Source organism: Bos indicus x Bos taurus, chromosome 12 (assembly GCF_003369695.1).
Source record: "Bos indicus x Bos taurus breed Angus x Brahman F1 hybrid chromosome 12, Bos_hybrid_MaternalHap_v2.0, whole genome shotgun sequence".
In the NCBI taxonomy this organism is placed as follows: Eukaryota; Metazoa; Chordata; class Mammalia; order Artiodactyla; family Bovidae; genus Bos; species Bos indicus x Bos taurus.
The window spans coordinates 39,538,189-39,559,427 of record NC_040087.1 but is presented as its reverse complement, the minus strand read 5'-3'; the positions used below and the strand labels follow the sequence as shown (position 1 = coordinate 39,559,427).

General features: G+C 36.1%; 1 protein-coding gene across 6 annotated transcripts in view; it reads left to right on the top strand.

Annotated features, from left to right (window-relative positions):
* The window catches only part of PCDH9 (protocadherin 9), a 1,136,570-nt gene that overhangs the window by 737,954 nt on the left and 377,377 nt on the right, over positions 1-21,239 (top strand). For 3 of the 6 annotated variants that reach the window (XM_027557661.1, XM_027557660.1, XM_027557659.1), the window contains one exon: positions 339-414. In XM_027557661.1, coding sequence (XP_027413462.1) covers positions 339-414 — 76 coding nt within the window. Of the gene's footprint in view, positions 1-212; positions 415-21,239 lie in introns of all 6 variants that reach the window. The other 3 variants (XM_027557658.1, XM_027557657.1, XM_027557656.1) reach the window with 1 other exon arrangement.

Below are 21,239 nucleotides of genomic sequence, written 5' to 3'. Positions count from 1 at the left end.
ACCATTAGCTTTTTTCTTCTCTTAAATTATACGAAATTGAAATTCTTTCTTGTATTTTGCAAGTTGGACATGTCATAGTAAATGACAAATAATAAATGTTTGTTCCCAGATGTGTTCCAAGTGTTTTTTACTTTGCCTGGGCATTGTACTGTGTATTATTAAAGTTGCTTCAGGAAGGATGTTAATGGCGTGTCCTGTGGTCTTCTTTGTAGTCGCAGCGCCGGGTTACCTTTCACCTCCCCGACGGCTCCCAGGAAAGCTGCAGTGACAGTGGTCTAGGAGACCACGAGCCGGTGGGTAGTGGAACCCTGATCTCACACCCTCTTCCTCTGGTTCAGCCACAGGACGAATTCTATGACCAGGCCTCTCCGGACAAGAGGACCGAAGCAGACGGCAACTCTGATCCCAACTCTGGTGAGTCCCCTTAAAAACTTTGCTTGGAGATTTTCTGGTTTTCTTTTGTGCCCTTGAATTTTAACAGTAATCCTGGGGAGCAAGTAAATGGTCATTCAATTGTTTTTTGCTGCCTTTGTTGTTTTAATATTTCTTGAAATAGATCTAACGTGCTTGACATATCAGCTGTTAAATTGTATGGTGCATCTTTAGTTTATGAACCATGAAAAATAAAAGAAAGAAATGCTGCAGATATAACTGCAAGAAGCCATTTTTTTTTGCATGACATCTACATGTCAAAGATATTAAAATAGGAAGACTTTTTTAGAGTTTAGAATTGATACAACATAGTTAAGTGGACATGGTCAATGACGGAAAAGAAAAAAAATGTCCTGTGGAATTCTGTTTTCCAATAAGGACTTTATATAGTGATTGAAACAATATGAAGAAGTGATAGTGATGTAAGGGTTTTACTTTTTACCTATTTTAATTTTGTATGATTCTTTAGTCAGTACACCAAGTGAAATGAGTGGGATGGGATTGGCAAAATCTTTTATTCTGCACAGACTTACATACATCCCATGTTAGAAATCATTGCTCACTCCAGGTAAGCCCTGTGAGGGCACTTCTTCAGCCTTTGAAAATCACTGGGGGCCAATGCTATACCTTTTTTGGTCATGCTAGTTGTTTGTTTCTCTTTAAAATCACTACCTAGTTCACTTTAATTGAAAAAATTAGAAGTCCAATTTAATAATTATTATGTCTAGCTTAAAGTAACAACCATGATTTCTGTTTGATTTGAATTGAAAGTTTTTTCTAACTCCATCTTGACCTGCTTATAAATTGTCTATAGTGCAAATGGGGTTAGGGTAACTTTTCTATAATGTTCTAGCTACTCTTCTGATTTCTTTAGATGTTATAGTGACTCTGGCAATTCTATGGTTGAAGTAGAAATACCAAGAGGAGGTAAAAAGCATTAAAGGGCTTTCTTAACTAATCCTATTGTGTTAACCCAGCATTAGTGTTCTCTGCCTACTAGAAATTTAAACTGATTCTAGTGATGGGTATCTTTTGTACATATGCCCCCTTCTAAAGTGTGCCCCAGTCTCTCCAGGTTTTTCTGATAGGTAGTTCTCTTCTCATTGGCATATGCAGTTACAATTGCATCTTCTTTCTGCTCAAGTTTTTCTCAGCCAATCTTTTAGGAAAATCTAAATTCCAAACCAGCTCTGGTCCTCAGTCTTTCATGCCCTGTGTCTTGATCTCATAAGGAAAACATAAGCGCATTTTTGACTTCACATATCCAGAAGGTCAGGGATATTCAGAGAGGCAATCAATCCTCTCACAGCATTTGGGGGACCTGATTAAATATTCTCCTTAGATCTCTTGGTTCTGATTAGTCTAAGGACCATTAACCTAAGTGGTTCCATTGACTCAGCTTTTCCTGGACTTGTGTGAAGAGGTTGAGTATGTAGGACAGTTCTTTCTCAAATGATTTCCTACTCTGCAACTTCCCCTTCTCCAATTTTAAAGCATCTTTTATTGATATTAAACCAAAGGTCCTGAAACTGGTTGTTGACCACCGCTTCTGCATGTGGCAGTGGTTGACTCTTCTGGTCTTCGGGCCTCTTCCAAAACTGAGACAGGAAAAATCCATTTTAAGCATACTGACACAAATAGGACTTGTCTATATAGTTCACCAGTTATTTTTACAGAAGTAAAGTTTTAAAAAATGTACACAGCAATATAGTGAAACTAAGCTGCCCTAGACCAGGACTTTATCCAATATATTTATTTTCTTAAACCTGAGAAATAGCACTGGCTGAGCTACCAAATGGGAGAAGATATGAGAGATTCTAAAGCTTGAGGTGGTAGGGGGAAATCTTTTCAAGTTTGCTCAAGAATTCTTCAGAATTTTTAACCAATCTGGTCACATGGCAAAAAAAAGACCGTAGGGAGGACACACCCTTGCATACTCCAACATTCAACTCAACACAGTTACTTCACTCAGGAGAATCATGGTCAGTGAAATGTGTTAAACCAGACCAGTGCTCCTTGATGGAGAACACATCTATATTTGCCACTGAGAAAGAAGGTGTCAAATAGGGGAAGAGGAGGCGCTCAGAGGGCCCCTGGTGGCCAACATTTCTTTCAGGATCTCCTGCCTGGCAGGTGGATTCTTTACTAGCTGAATTATCAGAGAAGCACTCTGACACTTGAAGGGACTTTAATTTTAATCTCATTTGTAAATGTCTGGAGAAGAATTCATTAGACCAGCCTAGAAACATTAAGAGATTCATAACTAAACAGTGATTCATATTGAGATAGCATTATGATATATTATATAAAATCTGCAGTCATGGTTTTGTAATTAACTTTGAAAAATTTGTGGCATGAGATACAGGATAATTGAAGCAGTAATCTTCACCAGTATTAATCTTGCTATGTAGATATGAATTGTTTCCTTTTTCTTCAGTGGCATTTTCTGTCTGCCTCTTGAAGAGTCTTCTCTTCAAGAAGGGCTTCCCTCAAAACTCAGTTGGTAAAGAATCTGCCTGCAATACAGGAGACCCCGGTTTGATCCCTGGGTTGGGAAGATCCCCTGGAGAAGTGAAAGGCTACCCATTCCAGTATTCTGGCCTGGAGAATTCCATGGACTGCTTAGTCCATGGGGTCGCAAAGAGTCAGACATGACTGAGTGACTTTCACTTTCACAAGAGTAATAATTTTATAGTGATCATGCAATATCCATATAAATTTGTATTATCTATAGTTATCGAATATTGTATTGATATAGATTCCTAGTTTTTCAAATATAATGATTCTCAATAAAAGTAATTAAAATTTATTATAATTTCATGGTAAATTTCTCATTATACATTTTTTTAAAGAAATTAATAGAAATGGTATCATGTGCAGGAGTTTTTGGAAACCTAAGTTTTAATATATCTTTGTTGTGGTTTAGTTGCTATCATGTCTGACTCTTTGGTGACCCCATGGACTGTAGCCCTCCATGCTCCTCTGTCCATGGGATTTCCGAGGCAAGAATACTGAAATGGGTTGCCATTTCCTTCTCCAAGCAATCTTCCCAACCCAGGGATCAAACCCCTGTCTCCTATTTAGAAAGTAGATTCTTTACCAATGAGCCACCTGGAAAGCCCATGTAGTACACATTTAGGCTTTTATATAAACCTCTAGCAACCAAATAGATGATGTCTTGATGTTCTAGACACTTCTGAATCCTAGAGCATGCTTAGCCGACTGGCCCACAAGGGACACACACATGAGCATTTCTTGCACTAAGTTTTGTCAGCTTTTCTGCATAAAAAGGTTCATCTTACTTGCAAATAGCAGAATAAATTGTATTTCCTTAAAAAGTTAACTTATTAATGTGATCATGCACTTCATGTAAAATTCAATAAAACCATTAATTTATGAAAATAGTGATTTTCAATCGAAGATTTTAATTTTTAGCACATATAACTAGAGTTATGAAAGAATTTTAGTAAGTTAAAAAGAAACCAAAACAACTATGTGATCAGATCAGAAGCAGCTTGTTATCACTAATTCAGAATTAAATTCCACTGAGAAACATGAATAGAGTTATATTTTGTATCTGGTGTTTCTTTTAAATGCTAATTTAAAGGATTTTCTTCTATTTAATCACATACAAAATTTCAAATTGTGTTTATGTTTTTAAAGCCCTGTCATATACTTCCACTTCTACCTGGATTGTGTATTAATAAATTGGTGAATTTCTCACTAAGAATACTTTTGGTTGTTGGTGATATTTATGGGTAAATTTATTGAGATCTACTTATGAATCAGGAATAATAGTAACTGTTTTAATGTATTGTTTATGATTCTACACCAATATTGCAAGTTAGATAGTATTATGAAAGTGTTAGTCATTCAGCCATGTCTGACACTTTGTGCCAGGTTCCTCTGTCCATGAATTTCCCGGGCAAGAATACTAGAGTGGGTAGCCATTCCTTTATCCAAAGGATTTTCTCAACCCAGGGATGGAATCCAGGTCTCCTTCATTGCAGGCAGATTCTTTACCATCTGAACCACAACTGAATTTCAGAAAATTTTTCTAAGACTACTTTGCAATTAGATTGGGAAACAATGGAAACAGTGACAGACTTTATTTTCTTGGACTCAAAAAAAACTGCAGATGGTGACTGCAGCCATGAAATTATAAAAGACGCTTGTTCCTTGCAAGAAAAGCTATAACAAACCTACAGAACATATTAAAAAGTGGAGACATTGTTTTGCCGACAAAGATTGGTATAGTCAAAGCTGTGGTTTTTCCAGTTATCATGTATGCGTGTGAGAGTTGGACCAAAAAGAAGGCTGAGTGCTGAAGAATTGATGCTTTGAACTGTCCTGTTGGAGAAGACTCTTTAGAATCCTTTGGACAGCAAGGACATCAAACCAGTCAATCCTAAAAGAGATCAATCCTGAATATTCATTGAAAGGACTGATGCTGAAGCTGAAGTTCCAATACTTTGGCCACCTATTGTGAAGAGCTGACTCATTGGAAAAGACCCTGATGCTAGGAAACACATAAGACAGGAGGAGAAGGGGACAACAGAGGACAAGATGGTTTGATGGCATCACCAACTCAATGAACGTGAGTTTGAGCAAGCTCCAGGAGATGGTGAAGAACAGGGAAGTCTGGCATACTGCATTCCATGGGGTGGCAAAGAGTCGGACTGAGTGACTGAACAACAAACTTTGCAAGTTTACCTGACTTCACAGGTTATGCTTTTATTAATCAGAGAAACCACCTGAAATATGCACATGTTAAGACAGTGTGTAAAAGAACAGAGTCATTACTGACACTGAGTTTTAAATTTGGGAGCATGGATCTCATTTTTTAAGAAATTTGAGAAATTGAATAATATGAATTCTAAGATGTACAACTTGTGAAAGAACTACTGTGTCAAGGATTATTTGGCATTTCTAATGAAAATTTAAATCTTAATAGGACCCAACAGATCATACAGTATAAATTATTCTATACAGAGGAATAAAAAGGGAAGTGATTGGCTTAAGTTACATAGCTTGTGAGTCAAGACTAGAACTCATATATACAGACTGTTATTTAGTGCTCTTTTCATTGAAACATTTTTTCTTTATTATTGTCCTTAAACTTTTTCCTTAAAGAGAATCTGAGTGATTAGTTATTAGCAACTATTTTTCCCATTAATCATTAAAGACTTTTTGCTCACCTTCCTATTCTCCTTGCATAATAGTTCCTGATATATAATAGGACAGCAATGTATAAAAATAATCAATTGTTCACAAACACATGAAAATACAGTCAGACAATTAAGTGTTCTATCAAGATAAAAACAAATAAACAGAAAAAACTAGCAAGTGCTACATCATGTTAACTGTGTGTGTTGTCTTCAGTTTGGAGTATTGACTCCTTTTTAATGGTCTATATTTTCCACAATTTTAATAATATAGTCATAATTATATTTTTCAGAGAAGGCAATGGCACCCCACTCCAGTACTCTTGCTTGGAAAATCCCATGGACGGAGGAGCCTGGTAGGTTGCAGTCCATGGGGTCGCTAAGAGTCAGACACGACTGAGCGACTTCACTTTCACCTTTCACTTGCATGCATTGGAGAAGGAAATGGCAACCCACTCCGGCGTTCTTGCCTGGAGAATCCAGGGATGGCTGAGCCTGGCAGGCTGCCGTCTATGGGGTCGCACAGAGTCGGACACGACTGAAGCAACTTAGCAGCAGTAGCAGCAATTATATTTTTATTTGTAATTTTCATGGAAAGCATGCAATACAGAACTGAGATACTCATTCTTAGAGTATCTGTTTTTCATCAAGTAAAAACATTATTAAATTTTTTTTTCCTGTCATTCTTAAAGTTATGGGAGATACATGCTAAGAAAAAATGAGAATTTAAAATGATTGGTCATGAGATACAGGCCATCATTTTGGGGAGGAAAAAATAAGCTTAATAAAATTTTAAAATACTCCAGAAAAGTCCAGAAAAAACAATGACGCCATCAAATTTCAGTCTTAAGAAATTGTGCTAATCCTAATAGGCAAGAAAAAAATCATTAACCATAAGATCCTTTGGGGGGGAAAAAAAAAAAAGATCCTTTGGGAATTAAACATGAATTTGATCTTCTGGGAACAGTACTTTATAAAAATAATTTTGTGAACTGTATTTATTATTGTTAAACATATACTGGGTTGAACTAATTTTATTGATCCAAAGAAAATTGTTCAGAGGTTTTGTTTTGTCACTTGTTGTGTTCACTTCCCTATGGTATTTTTGTAATCAATTCATGATGATCCAATAATACTGGTCCCTGAGTTAATGAATCTAGCGTTCCTCAGAAAATGGTATAGAGAAAAGATAATCAATCATACTGTACTTTAAATTTAAGAGGAAAAAAGGCAACAAAAGAACAAAATTTGATTTTCTTTATGCTATAAAGGCTTATTTATGCTTCTTTATAGCTTTATTAAATTTATTTGTCTAAATAAATTTAGAAATTTATTTGTCACTGCTGCTGCTGCTGCTAAGTCGCTTCAGTCGTGTCTGACTCTGTGTGACCCCATAGACAGTGGCCCACCAGGCTCCCCCGTCCCTGGGATTCTCCAGGCAAGAACACTGGAGTGGGTTGCCATTTCCTTCTCCAATGCATGAAAGTGAAAAGTGAAAGTGAAGTCGCTCAGTCGTGTCCAACTCTTAGCGACCCCATGGACTACAGCCCACCAGGCCCTCCGTCCATGGGATTTTCCAGAGTGGGGTGCCATTGCCTTCTCCGGATATCTATATATCTATCTATCTATCTATCTATATATATATATATATATATACCGTATATATTCTATTGCTAATTGCCTCCAACTTTGTGCCTTAAAACAACACACATTCATAATTTCACAGTTTCTTTTAAGTCAGGAGTCTGAACATGACTTGGATAAGTCCTCTGCTCAGGATCTCAAATGCCTGTAATCAATGTGTCAATCAGGTTGTATGCTCATCTGCAGGCAAAACTGTAGAAGAATTTACTTCCTAGATTTTTCAGATGGTTGTTTTTGTTGGTTAGTTGCTAAATCCTCTCTAGCTCTTTTTGCTACTCAATGGACTGTAGCCTGCCAGGTTCCTCTTTCCATAGGAATTCTCTGGCAAGAATACTTGAGTGGGCTGCTATTTCCTACTCCAAGGGGTCTTCCCAACCCAGGTATCAAGCCCACATCTCCTGCATTAGCAGGTGGATTCTTTACCCCTGAGCCACCTGGGAAGCCTTTTCAGATTGTTAGCAGAATTTATTTCCTTGCAGGTTTAGGACTGAGAACCCCAGCATCTTGCTGGCTGTCTGCTGGCGACTGCTCTCAGCTTTAGCGGCAACCCTCAAATGTTAGCCACACGTGCCTCTCAACATGAATTATTACTTCTTCAAGGGCAATTAGAGAGACAGTCTCTGGAGTGAGTTTGTAGCAACACACATTCTTATATAGCTTAACATATTTACGGGAGTGACATTCCATCACTGTTGCCTTACACTATTGGTCATAGGCAAGTCTCAGGTCCTGCTCACACTCAAGGAAGGGTATACACATAGTCATGAACACGAGGAGTTGGGATCCTGAGCAGTCACTCTAGGGTATTTCTACCACAATTTATATAAGACTTAGTAATTCTGTTATAATTTACAAATTAAGAGCTGTCATTTAAGATCCTTTGTTCACACAGGTTTTCCATGATTCATTCATTTATTTGTTCTGTAGACACTCATACAGAGGCTACTTTGTGCCAGGTACTGGATTCTGGGGACAGGCATTAACCAAGTTTTTCTAAACTTAAACAAATTGAGATACTAGACTGTGAGAACAAAAGTTCTAATCTAAGTTCCTTGGTCAGAGAGGTCATGAGGAGTTTTGTGGAAATTTGTGAAGTTCCTGAAATTGTTTTGCAATTTATTTTCTCTCAGAGGCAGGCTATAAACATTTCACAGACCACAAAAAGAAGATAAAAGATATTGATTTTTGTAAGAAAGAAGATACTGGATACCAATAACATTAGTGAACTAGAAGAAATGCCAATTATAAGTGTAAAAACAGATTTTTTTTTTAAAAGCATTTATTTATTTGGCTGTGTTGAGTCTTAGTTGTGACACATGGGATCTTTGTTGCATCTTGCTGGATCATTCCTTGCAGCCTATGGGCTTCTCTCTAATTGTGACTCATGGGTTTAGTTGTGGAGTCTTAGTTCCCCTACCAGGGATTGAACCTGTGTCCCCTGAATTGAAAAGTGGACTCTTAACCCCTGGACCACCAGGGAAGTCCCTAAAGTGGGGTTTAGAATAGAATGTCTTGAATAAGAAATCAATAAAAAGTTCTACAAAGTGATACTTTAAACAAGTGACACTGGATGAACAGAAATTGAGTAAATAAAATATATGTGTGTGCCCCTGTGTATATGTGTGTGTATGTGAGCACCCGCTGAGCAGGGCAGGTTTTTTAGTGCTATGAATTGTCAAGGGCAGTTGGGTAGACAGTGAATAGTTCAGTATTTTTGTAGCACAAACTAGTTATGCTTAGCTCCACCACACAGTCTCAGGTTCCTAACTTTCAAAATGGGGTTATTAGTGTCTTTGAGATTATTGATATAAAAGCTACAGTTATTTGATATCAATAATCACTTAGCGTAGTGTTTGAAACATAGATACTCAACAAATGGTTGATATTCAACTGTTTCAGTCTGTGATAAGAAATGAGCCTAAATTGAGATATAGGTTGGGATCAGATTTTGAATGATGGGGAGGATATGATACGTTCTAATTGAATATAGCCAATAAGAGAATAGAAAGATTTGGTATTCCAAGATTTTAGTTTGCTAGACTTATTAGAAAACTACACAAATAAATTAGAGAATATGAGATAAAAATTCAGGAAACCATTTTTAAATTTAATTTTGGCTTCCCTGGGTCTTTGTTGCTGCACAGAGACTTTCTCTAGTTGTGGCAAGCAGGTGATACTATTTAGCTGTGGTGTAGGGGCTTACTGTAGTGGCTTCTCTTAGGTGGAGCTTGGGTTTTAGACTTGTCGGCCTCTGTAGTTGTAGTGCAGGAGCTTAGTTCCCATGTGGCACATGGGATCTTCCAGGACCAGGGATCTAATCCATGTCCCCTGCACCAGCAGGTGGACCCCTAACCACTAGACAACCAAGAAAGTCCCAGGAAACAATTCTTAAAAAAACAAATAAATAAACATTTGCAAGGCATACGACGTTTTTTAGGAACTAGGAGAATGACTATGAGTTGGAAATTGGAAAATGACAATGTAGAAGGTGAATGAAATTTGGGGAGTAACTATGGGAATTATGAGGATGGACAAGGAATCCAAGAAGGAAATTATGACACATCTTAACACTTAGGGCAGGCAAAGATGAGAGTAGAGTGGAATGAGAGCAAAGAGTATTTAAAAAAAGAGAGAGAAAATAGGGTAAAGTCAAAAAGATATTTGAAAGCTTTCGGGAGGTTTGAGTCCTATACACAGTTAGTGTTGGCTTCTTTGGGGAGGCAATGTGGAGTTGTTATTAAGAGCACAGACTGTGGATTCAGAGTATCTAACTCATTGATCCTGGGTCCACAGGACTGTTGGCGTATGATACAGATTTGATTTACAGGTATCTTTAATATTGTATTATTATTATTATTAGCAATAGAGAGTGCAAATGTTAACATGTAGATAAATCAAAACATGTATCTTAAATATTTAGCAAAAGTTGTCAATTAAGTTTTCAAAATTACCATGTTGAGTTTTAAAATGCAAAATTATTGTTATACCCTAGAGGATAAATATTCTAAAAAAGTGTTTCAAATTCTGAATACTTTATATCTTAAATTCCTTTCGTGTTACTTTTTTCATACTTATCATATTTGATGGGCAGTTCCAAAACATCACTGTTTGCTAAAGAATGATAAACTTATACAATAAAGTATATGTTTATGCTCCAGTATATTCATTATTTCACTTTAAATAAATTATGTTCACTTTGTGACTTTAAAGTATTTATTATAATATTAATTATTCACTTGTTTTATTACTATTTCATTTTTAAGAGGATTGCAATGAGATGATTTTATGTATTATTACTTGAAGTAGTCAGAAGATGGCTGTAAAACCAGCAGGAACACAAGATTTCTCTGCTGGCAAGTTTTAGATCTCATCAATTTCAAGTGTGACTTTAATCCCAAAAAGAATTAGCTTTGAATACTCATTTATTATAAATATTAAAAGTTGTTAGTAATATTCTTTTGCATTTGAGCTTGTAGGAGTCACTGAAATAGTATGTTCTGTGCTGTAGCAGAAAAATCTGTAGGAACAATACGCCTCCTAGTGTAAATGAAGGGTAATGTCAGCTTTCATTCCTGTACTGAGAGGAATTGTATTTCTATAGCTGCCTGCTGCCTTGTGATTCTGCTAAGGGTGGGTAAAGAGGAATGGCATTAGTCAACTCTGAATTGTGGTCTGCCTTAGAGGGTAAAAATATATATATATAAATTCTTCCTATATCAGTGTTTATAGTAATTTGAGTATTGTAAGTGATAGATAACAAGATAAACAAATCAGTAGTTATATCTAAAAATAAGGAGTTACTGGTTTCAGTAACTGTTAGAAATATTTTAAAGCCATCTCATAAGAAAAACATGGAAATAAATCACCAGTTTTAAAATATATATATATACTCAAAATCAAACTAATGTCTTTTATTATATCCTGATATGGAAAAACAAATTAGAGAAAAAAAAACTGTCTAGGGTTTTAAAATGACTTGAAAATTTTGAAGAAATCACAGATACTTGTCTCAAATGTCCCAAATTAACCTCACCACTATTTTGACACATGTTTCTGTCAGTGGATTGAGAATTATTCTGCTTAGTGTGACTGAAAAATACATGGATGCCCAGATTTTGATAACTCTTAAGTTTCCAGATAAAATACAGGATGGTCAGTTAAATTTGAATTTCATATGAACAATAAATTGTTTCAGTCTAAGTATATCCCAAATATTATAATATTGCAGTTTCTTGCAATATCTGGGACATACGTTCACTGATTTAAGCATCCATTCTGCATTTTATTTTTTCTGAATCTGGCAACTCTACTCAAAATATAATGATTTAATAAAATAGTATTAAATGAATTAAATCATTTAATTTAAGTATTATGAGGAAGTTTACTGATGGCATGCATCTGCTGCTGCTGCTGCTGCTAAGTCACTTCAGTTGTGTCCGGCTCTGCGCGACCCCATAGACGGCAGCCCACCAGGCTCCCCCGTCCCTGGGCCGTCCCTGGGATTCTCCAGGCAAGAATACTGGAGTGGGTTGCCATTTCCTGCGCCAATGCATGAAAGGGAAAAGTGAAAGTGAAGTCGCTTAGTCGTGTCCAACTCTTAGCGACCCCATGGACTGCAGCCTACCAGGCTCCTCCGTCCATGGCATGCATCTAATTACAGTTAAAATTGGGTGCAATGATTAGTCAACATAGAGTTGGACTTCCCTGGTGGCTCAGTGGTTAGAATCCACCTGAACTGCAGGAGGTGTAGTAGGCACATATTCAATCCCTAGGTGAGGAGGATCCCTTGGAGGAAGGCATGGCTACCCACTCCAGTATTCTTGCCTGGAGAATTCTATTGACAGAGGAGCCTGGTGGGCTACAGTCCATGGGGTCTCAAAGAGTAGGAAGTGACTAAGTGACCAAGCACAGCACAACACATGTTAGAGTTAGTTCTGTGATACTTCCCCAGGTAGAGATGTTATTTCTTTACTTTAAAAAAAGCATCAGTTCATAGTACCCAGAAAATAATCATCAGGTCCAGAAAATAATCATAATGTTAGAGGCTCAGTCTGTGCTTATATTCAACAATATAAATACATCACTCTACCATTGAATGATGACCTTTATGTTGGTCTTTCCCTGATTGTTGCAAACAGAGAAATTCTGGTTAAAGATTTTTTTTTTTTTTTGAGAGGGAAAAGGGATTTTATTTCTTCATAATAATAAAAGTAGTACCTCATTTTTATTCCACCCAAAATAAATATATCAAATAAACCACCCTACAGCTTAGGCAGTCTCCTTTCAATAAATGACTTGGATCTCACCACATAATCAGGCACTTTTTTTTTTTTTTTAATAAAAAAATTTTCACATGTTTCAATGCCATTCTCCCAAATCTTCCCACCCTCTCCCTCTGGTTAAAGATTTTGATGCATGATTTTTTGTTGTTGTTGTTCAAAGTCTGTTTTATACAACATATTTTATAATTCTTTGTTTTCATTGACTTTTACATACTTTATTTGCCTTCAGGATCTAATCTATAATTTGGGGGATCTGATTGCTTTGAAGGAAAACTATGTCAACATGGGTAGGAGATAGAGAGAGGGAGAGAGGAGTGAAGCAGGAGAGACAGAGTTTCAATTTGTTTCTGAAATTTTAAGGCTTTTCTGCATATCTTAGTAAAGACATCCACCTAGAATACATAAATACATTTTTTTAAGATTTCTCAGGTAAGATGCTGAAATAAAATGTTTGGAGTACCATTAGACTGAGTACATATAAATGCCTCTTCTGTTTGTCAAGCTTCATGACCTTGGGCGGGTTACTCTGGTCCAGTGGCCTCATCTGCAGCAGAGGATGAGCATAAGACTTGTAACTCATAGACTTGTACAGAATTTCAGGCCAATGCAAGTGACTCAGAACAGTTCTAGGTTCACTGTAAGTCTGTTAGTTATGTTATGTTATGTTAGTATTATTGTAAGCTATGGTAGTATTATTGTAAGAATTAAGTCAAACTAAAGTTACTTAAGCAAACTCTTTAGCTTCAATTCTGTCCCTATAATTTATATACAAGGAAAGAAATCTGAGATTTATCCTTCCTAAATTCCAGTTCCTTCCTGGCTAGTTGAGGAAAGATGGATGTTTCTTTTTTAGTGTATCAAGATAATATTTTAGCTCTGCATTTCATTCATTGCACAGGCAGTCAAATTTTGTTTTTAAAATTTTAGCACCAGTTATTTAAAGTATTACATAGATTTAGTCTAAAAGAGCTTTTGAATGGAGAGAATTTGGCACTTCTATAGGATCACGCCAAGCATCCACAAATAGGTTTAGCTGGTTACATATAGTTATATATGAAGGATATTAATAAAAATCTTATTATGCTCCAGATTCCTGGAACTAAATCTTATTATGAATTTTGAGCTGTTACAGGCCTATTCCTACTAATTGGCCAGAAAACTCTTTATTTCTTTGTAATTAGTAATAACCTCACTCTCAGATCTACAAACAGGCAATATAGTGTACTTGGGCAAATTTGCCAGTTAATCTCTGCAAATTAAAAGCACAGTTAAAAATAACGTAATAACAATCTTGATTTAAATGCTCATTAGAAGGAAAGAATTAAACCATAAACTTCCTAACTGCAGGCGCTGGTTAAATTGATTATTTTCCCCCCATGTTTTTGTGTTTTGACATTAATAGGTAATTTATCATTTCTGAGTGTTCAACCAAAAAAACCTTTTACATTAGGAATAAAATAAGAAAACCTGAACTAGCTTTTAAAATATTCCAGGAATGTAAAAAAAAAAACTTCTTTAGTCAAGGAAGGGATTACATTATATTTTGTTTTTAAAGATGCAGTCATAGTCTGAACACAAAATGACAATTGTGAGACTGTGTAGGGACCAAAAATACATATAGAGTTCCAACAGAACAACCAGCCCAGGTGCAGGAAAGGTAGCATCCTACCGCAGGAAAAGTGGTAACTCATTGGAATGTTTGCTCAAGGCCTCTTTTTGTTAGGGAAATATATTTTTCAAATGAAATCAAAGAGGAATCTTCATTCAGAAGAGGATGTTGAGTTCTGATTTAAGCTCCTTAAGAAATAGCTATAGAATATCTCACAGTCACTCTTCAGTAATCTCTCCTAAGTCAGAACTATTGTACAGTAAGAGATTATGATTTAAAATAAGAAGTTCAGGTATTTTGAGCCAGAAATACCAATACTCCATGTGCAGTAAAATCCTCACCTAAGCGACAAGCAGCATAAGAAAGTGAGAAGGGAAATTAGCCTATAGTCTCCCAATTTTATATGATGCTAGCACAGTCAGAGAGCTTTAGTTCTTTAGTTCTACTATTGTCCTGAAAGGTATAGATGATTTGAAGGTATTTCATGATGTGCAGGGCCATGGGAACGCCTGCTATAAATAAGGCAAATCGACGTTGACACTGGCCCGTACTTTCTACTTGTCAACTCTTGTGTCTCCTCTCTCAGTACCTCTTTGTCTCTCTTTCACATGTCTGCTGATTCTTTATGATAATAATATAATTACCTTAAAGAGAGGATGTTAGAAATATTAAAAATGATGTAAGCAAAATGTCCTGAATAAAGTCTGATAAATAATAGCTGAAAAATGTCAGTGTTACTGTAAGTAAGGAATGCTATCTCTTCTTGTTGTATCAGTGTTCTCACATCTCATCCTTCCAGTGTGATGCTTCTAATCAAATTTGAGTTGGTAGACTGCAGAGACAATTTGATTAAGTAAATGAGGAAAAACCTGTGGGATATTTACATGAATGATGTGCTAGTGCATTTTAAAGAACATAGGGGCATATATTTTGACTGTTCTGACATTTTTATTTACTTTCTAGTTCTCAAAAAGAGTTAAATTTAATGATTTTTTTTTTCAAATTTTAAATCAGAGGAAAAACAATATGCATGATTATAATAGTTTAGGTGGTATTGAATGAAGGGCTTTGAGCCACCAGGGAAGCCTTAAAATTCTTCAATGATCAGCTATTCAAAATAATCTGCCGAAGGTATATAGAAAGTATATATTTTCACAGTCTTTAAAACTAAAAGCCCACTGCTATCTTCTATTATGTTTATCTTTACATGATAAAAATTCATAAATTACGCATTCATGGTACACTAATAAACATTTGAATTTTAGTAATAGTAATCTGTGGAAAAAGTTGCTGTCAAGATACAATGACAAAATAAAACATTCATTTTTATAATGTATAATATTTTCAAGTTAACAAAATATATATTTTTAGTAATTTACTTTATATACTGTACTCAAAATGCTATTGATATAGAAATCAGGTTTTCAATTTCATTTGGACTGTTTTTCTATTTTCCTTATATCTCTGAATTGCTTGTTTATTTGGCCTCAAATGAACTGCAGGCAGACAGTACTGATTCATGGTTAGAGAGCCTATGTGGCATTGACTTTCTCATTTTCACTGAATTGCATGAGCACCTGGAATAAAGTGTTTCTTTTCTCCATGGCTAAGCATCCCCTTCCTCTCTGACATTAGCTACAATGTGCTCACCCTCCACAGTTCATCACAGATTCACAGTTTGTGCTGATGCAAACTCAGAGATCTTACATAGGAGGCACCAAGTTGGGGTCTCGATGCAACAAAAGGCAGACAGTAAGGGAGACCTTGAGGGGTCCCTTAGTCAATTCCTTTACTAAAATTCAAGGTTATATTCTACAGAGATCAGCTCCTTCATCTTTTCCTTATTGACAGTTACATGTTCCTCATCTCGCAATTTTCAGGATACTGATTTTGATCCAAAATATTTTAAATCTATTTCCCAACTATCTTAGGAATGGCTACTTCCTATTTTGTCCTATTGATGATGGGGGAAGTCAGATGGAGCAGCGTGCCTAAAGAGTCCCTCAGTTTGATTCTGGGTGTGAGGGCAGAGCTGTTTTCTATTAGCCTTTAGGTGAGGTTCAAACTTTGTCTATTCCCATTGCCTCTTTCCTAGCAAATTACTTTGGGGAACTGGAGGTCTGAGTGAACGATGTGACTTGTCTTATTATTTGAAAAAGCTGGAACAAAACATTAAGTATAATGCTGTTTCTCTGTACCAATAAAACAAAATGAAGATACTATTTTAATACTTAATTTTGTTGTTTTATTTTAAAATATGTGTGATCATAAATATGTGGGATTTTATACTTATTTAAAAGCCTATAGTCTCCTTAAAGTTTTGGATGCTGGAATGTTTCCCTAGGCAGTAAGAGCAGCTTATGGAAATTATACAATGCATTAAAAGTTTAATCTTAAACCTAATGATACTCTATAAACTCTTTATAATCAGTATCATAGACATCTAAATTACAGTTATACTGAAATATTTTTATCAGCTTTTATATGTAGCTCTATCTCTACCTAGAGGGGACAAATATGCCAAAAAACACCAGTTATGAAACACCTTCTTACCCAGATGGTCACAGAGAAGCAAATTTCTTCTTTGCACACTCCTTTTATTGTGTCATTCTCTCATTCAAATGTCTTCATTTATTTTTTAAATTATTTCATTTATTCTAAAGTTTTCATTTTTTAATTTATTTATTCAGACATCTGGAAAATTTTCTGAATGCTCACTACATTGCAGGATGTTTGAAGAAACTTCTTAAAATGTGCAATATTTTATTTGCTTTAGTTTGCTAAGTAATGCTCAATTTATTCATGTTTTCTATGCAAAAGATAATTATGTATAAAATATGTAATCACATAATAATAATTAAATAAATTATTAAATACTCCCACAAGTGACCAATTCCTTTACTGAAAAATTTCCTCAGTCATTTTGATTACTTAGGTGTATGCTATTCTGTGGAGAAGGGAATGGCAACCCACTCCAGGATTCTTGCCTGGAGCATCCCATGGATAGGGGAACCTGGTGGGTTACAGTCCATGGGGTTGCAAAGAGCTGGACATGACTGAGCGACCTACACATACATGTGCATGAGCATGCACACACACACACACAAACAAGTTTGAAAATGTTGCTGCTTTACAGTAGCCAACTATTTGCATTGTATTCCTTCAGAACATGTTTAGATTTTGCAACTATTTGCCCATAAATCAATTGAATCATGTAAATTTTGAGACTGATTTACTAGTTCTGTGAGGTCACTGAACTTTAGGTATATAAAAGTTGACCCAGCGTCTTTATGTAAGTAAAGTAATTAATTAGGACAGCACAAAAATTAGGAATCGCTTTGGTAAAATGCAGTATTTTATGCCTAAGGAGGCTTTATTTTACCTCTACTGTGAGTAGTTTATTTCTTAAGGGCTTCATAATTTTTTATTCCAAGAACTATAATTACTACCACATGCTTTATGAAAGAAAAGTAGGAAACACTACATAATTTGCTACACAGTCTGAACTTTAAAAATATTTACCATTTCAGTTCAATTTAGTTCAGTCACTCAGTCCTGTCTGACTCTTTGCAACCCCATGAATTGCAGCACGCCAGGCCTCTCTGTCCATCACCAACTCCCGGACTTCACTCAGACTCATGTCCACTGAGTCAGTGACGCCATCCAGCCATCTCATCCTCTGCTGTCCCCTTCTCCTCCTGCCCCCAATCCCTCCCAGCATCAGAGTCTTTTCCAGTGAGTCAACTCTTTGCATGAGGTGGCCAAAGTACTGGAGTTTCAGCTTTAGCATCATTCCTTCCAAAGAAATCCCAAGGCTGATCTCCTTCAGGATGGACTGGTTGGATCTCCCTGCAGTCCAAGGGACTCTCAAGAGTCTTCTCCAACACCACAGTTCAAAAGCATCAATTCTTTGGCACTCAGCCTTCTTCACAGTCCAACTCTCACATCCACACATGACCACAGGAAAAACCATAGCCTTGACTAGACGGACCTTTGTTGGCAAAGTAATGTATCTGCTTTTGAATATGCTATCTAGGTTGGTCATAACTTTCCGTCCAGGGAGTAAGCATCTTTTAATTTACCATTTACTCAGTGCTTAAAATGTGCTAGTGTGCATGCTCAATTGCTCAGTCATCTCCAGCCATTTTGGACACCACAATATGTAGCCCTCCAGGTTTCTCTGTCCACAGGGTTTTCCAGGCAAGATACTGGAGGGGATTGCCATTTCCTTCTCCAGGAGATCTGAACCTACTTCTCCTGCATTGTACATGGGTTACTTGCTGCTGAGTCATCTGGAAGCCTAGAATGAGTTAGGCACTGATACAAATTATTTTCATGGCTGAAATCAATCTATCTTGAATATATCCCCAAACAAACAAACAAACAGGCTTACATACATGAATTGTTGTATGAAAGTCACAATACTAATGAGTAGAGGATGGGGTCTTGAATTTAACTTTAACTTTTAACTAATATTTGATTTTAATCTAAATATTTTAAAATTAATCTAATAGTGTTTCAGTGGGGATATTTAGTGTTTTAAGAGATCCATTGAAAATCACTCAATTTTGAACTCTTTTGACTGTGAGTAGGATCTGCAATCTCAGACTGATCATTAATTAGAAGAGTTTGTCTTTCATATCATACAACACAAAAGAATCATTGCAATTTTAATATAGCAAATAATTTTAATATAAATATACAGAAATGTTAATAAAATGGCTTTCATTACTTTTTAACTTCTGTTTAGGCAACCTTTAGATAATTTTGGTATAAATTTATCAAGCTTCAAATAAAAGAGACATGCTGTTATTTGGGCTAGGATGAACTACTTAATAAAAAAAAAAAAAAAGCCATCCCATTAGGTTGGAAATAAAAATACAGGATCCAGTTAAATTTGAATTTCAGATAAATGATGAATACATTTTACATGTACCGTGAATGATCTGGGACATGCTCATACTAAAGGAATATTTATGTCTATCTGAAATTCAAATTTAACTAGATATCCTGTATTTTATCTGGCAAACTTACATCTACTAGAAAATGTTGATTATGCCTTTCTGTGATTAATGATACCACATACAGATTTGGACCATCATTACAATAAGAGCATTAAAAGGACTTACTAATTCAACCAGTCTTCCTAAGAAGCAAGTGGACTTCACTCCAGAATTGCAGTACTATTCCCTTCAGCATATTTTGCCAAGCACTTGTTGCCCTATAGCATATTTAGGAGTTTCCCCATTTAGAATGGAAGCTTTATGAGAAGTTTTGTTTAGTTGTATTTCCAGTGCCTAGAACAATGCCTACCACACAAGAAATACTCAACAAATACGTGTTGAAGAAATGGATGAATGAGTATGAAAAATGCTCATTGCAGTTATACTCACATTAGGTATTCAGCATATATTCAGGAGGGAAATGTATACATTTTCCTTACCACTGATAGACAAAAATAGTAACAAAAAATGTTGACTCTATTCTAGAGGCAGTGAATCGGCTATTTATTTTCACTGCCTGTCCTCCTAATTCTGATTTCGTGTGGGAAAAAATGTGTACAGGTGAGTTTTGTTCCTCTGCAAGCTCTATCTTTCATCTAGCCTTCGTAGATGAAAAGGCTGCATACAACATGAAGAGCTGCATGAACGCTGAAGGCAGCCCTTTGATTTCCTCTTCACTCCCCCAAACTGCATTTTAGATCCTACAAATCTTGGCAGACCCTAAAGGAGGTGGCTGCCCCTATTATCCAGAATAATGAATTGTACTTGAAAAACTGAACTCAGCCAATGTTACCCTTTGGGGGGAAAAAAATGGCACTGGCACATGATAAATGAATACTTCTATCCAACACTGGGAATTGTAGAAGAGAAACTGAAATCATTTGGGCCACACATGACACTGTATAATATTGCTTTTGCATCATCAAGTCTATTAAGATACTGTATGGAAAACATGTTTATTTATCTGGCAAAACTGCTAAATAAATAAAACTGCTAAATAAATAATCAGAGAGTCAGTTCTGCTGAATAGTCTGTCATGTGGACACTTCATTTACTGTTTAGCTGAAGGCTGAACAGGACAGAGCAGGAGCCAAGTAGACAATAACTTTTAAATATAGATGAGGCTTTGTTATTAAGCCTACAGTTCAATATTTGTAAGAGCTGCTACTAAAAGTCACAAATCGTCCTTTAGTGTTTTATCCTTTGTCTTCTTCGTGTCTTTCCTTTCAGAACTTTAACTCTTTTGAATTCAACACTGCAAAATATCATAGGAAACACATACAAGGGCTTTGATTTAGATATTAATTTTGTATAAATCTAGTGACTTTGTCTTGGGATAGTATATCTTGGGTTAGTTCTGGTACAGATACAATTTTGGCTAAGCATTTTGTCAAATATTTTAAAAATACTGTGTAAGAATTGACAAACCAGTTCATATATGTGTGTGTGTGCACTAGTTTTGGTGAATTTGCATGGAAGATAAATTTGAAATGCAATAAGTATTCCAGGAATTAATATTATTGTTTTGATATAGGAAATTTCAGAGATATAGTATTTTGAAATATACTTTAAAGCTGAATGGAGAAGGCAATGGCACCCCACTCCAGCACTCTTGTCTGGTAAATCCCATGGGCAGAGGAGCCTGGTAGGCTGCAGTCCATGGGGTCGCTAAGAGTCGGACATGACTGAGTGACTTCACTTTCACTTTCCACTTTCCACTTTCCTGCATTGGAGAAGCAAATGGCAACCCACTCCAGTGTTCTTGCCTGGAGAGTCCCAGGGACGGGGGGAGCCTGGTGTGCTGCCATTATGGGGTCGCACAGAGTCGGACATGACTGAAGTGACTTGGCAGTAGCAGCAGTTAAAGCTGAAGCATTCTGAATGCTTCACTTTCTAATAAATCCCAGAAACCTAGTAAATGTCATGGTTTCATCAGTATGTGACAACCTAATCTAGCTGGAACTTTACAGCCCTACTTAGAAGCAAGTATTAAAATAAGAGGAGATACTCTAGAAAGTAATGCAATTGTTCTCCACCAGCAGAGATATTGTTGAAAACAAATGTGCATAGAAAATCAGTTGAAAAACATATACTAATGTATGTT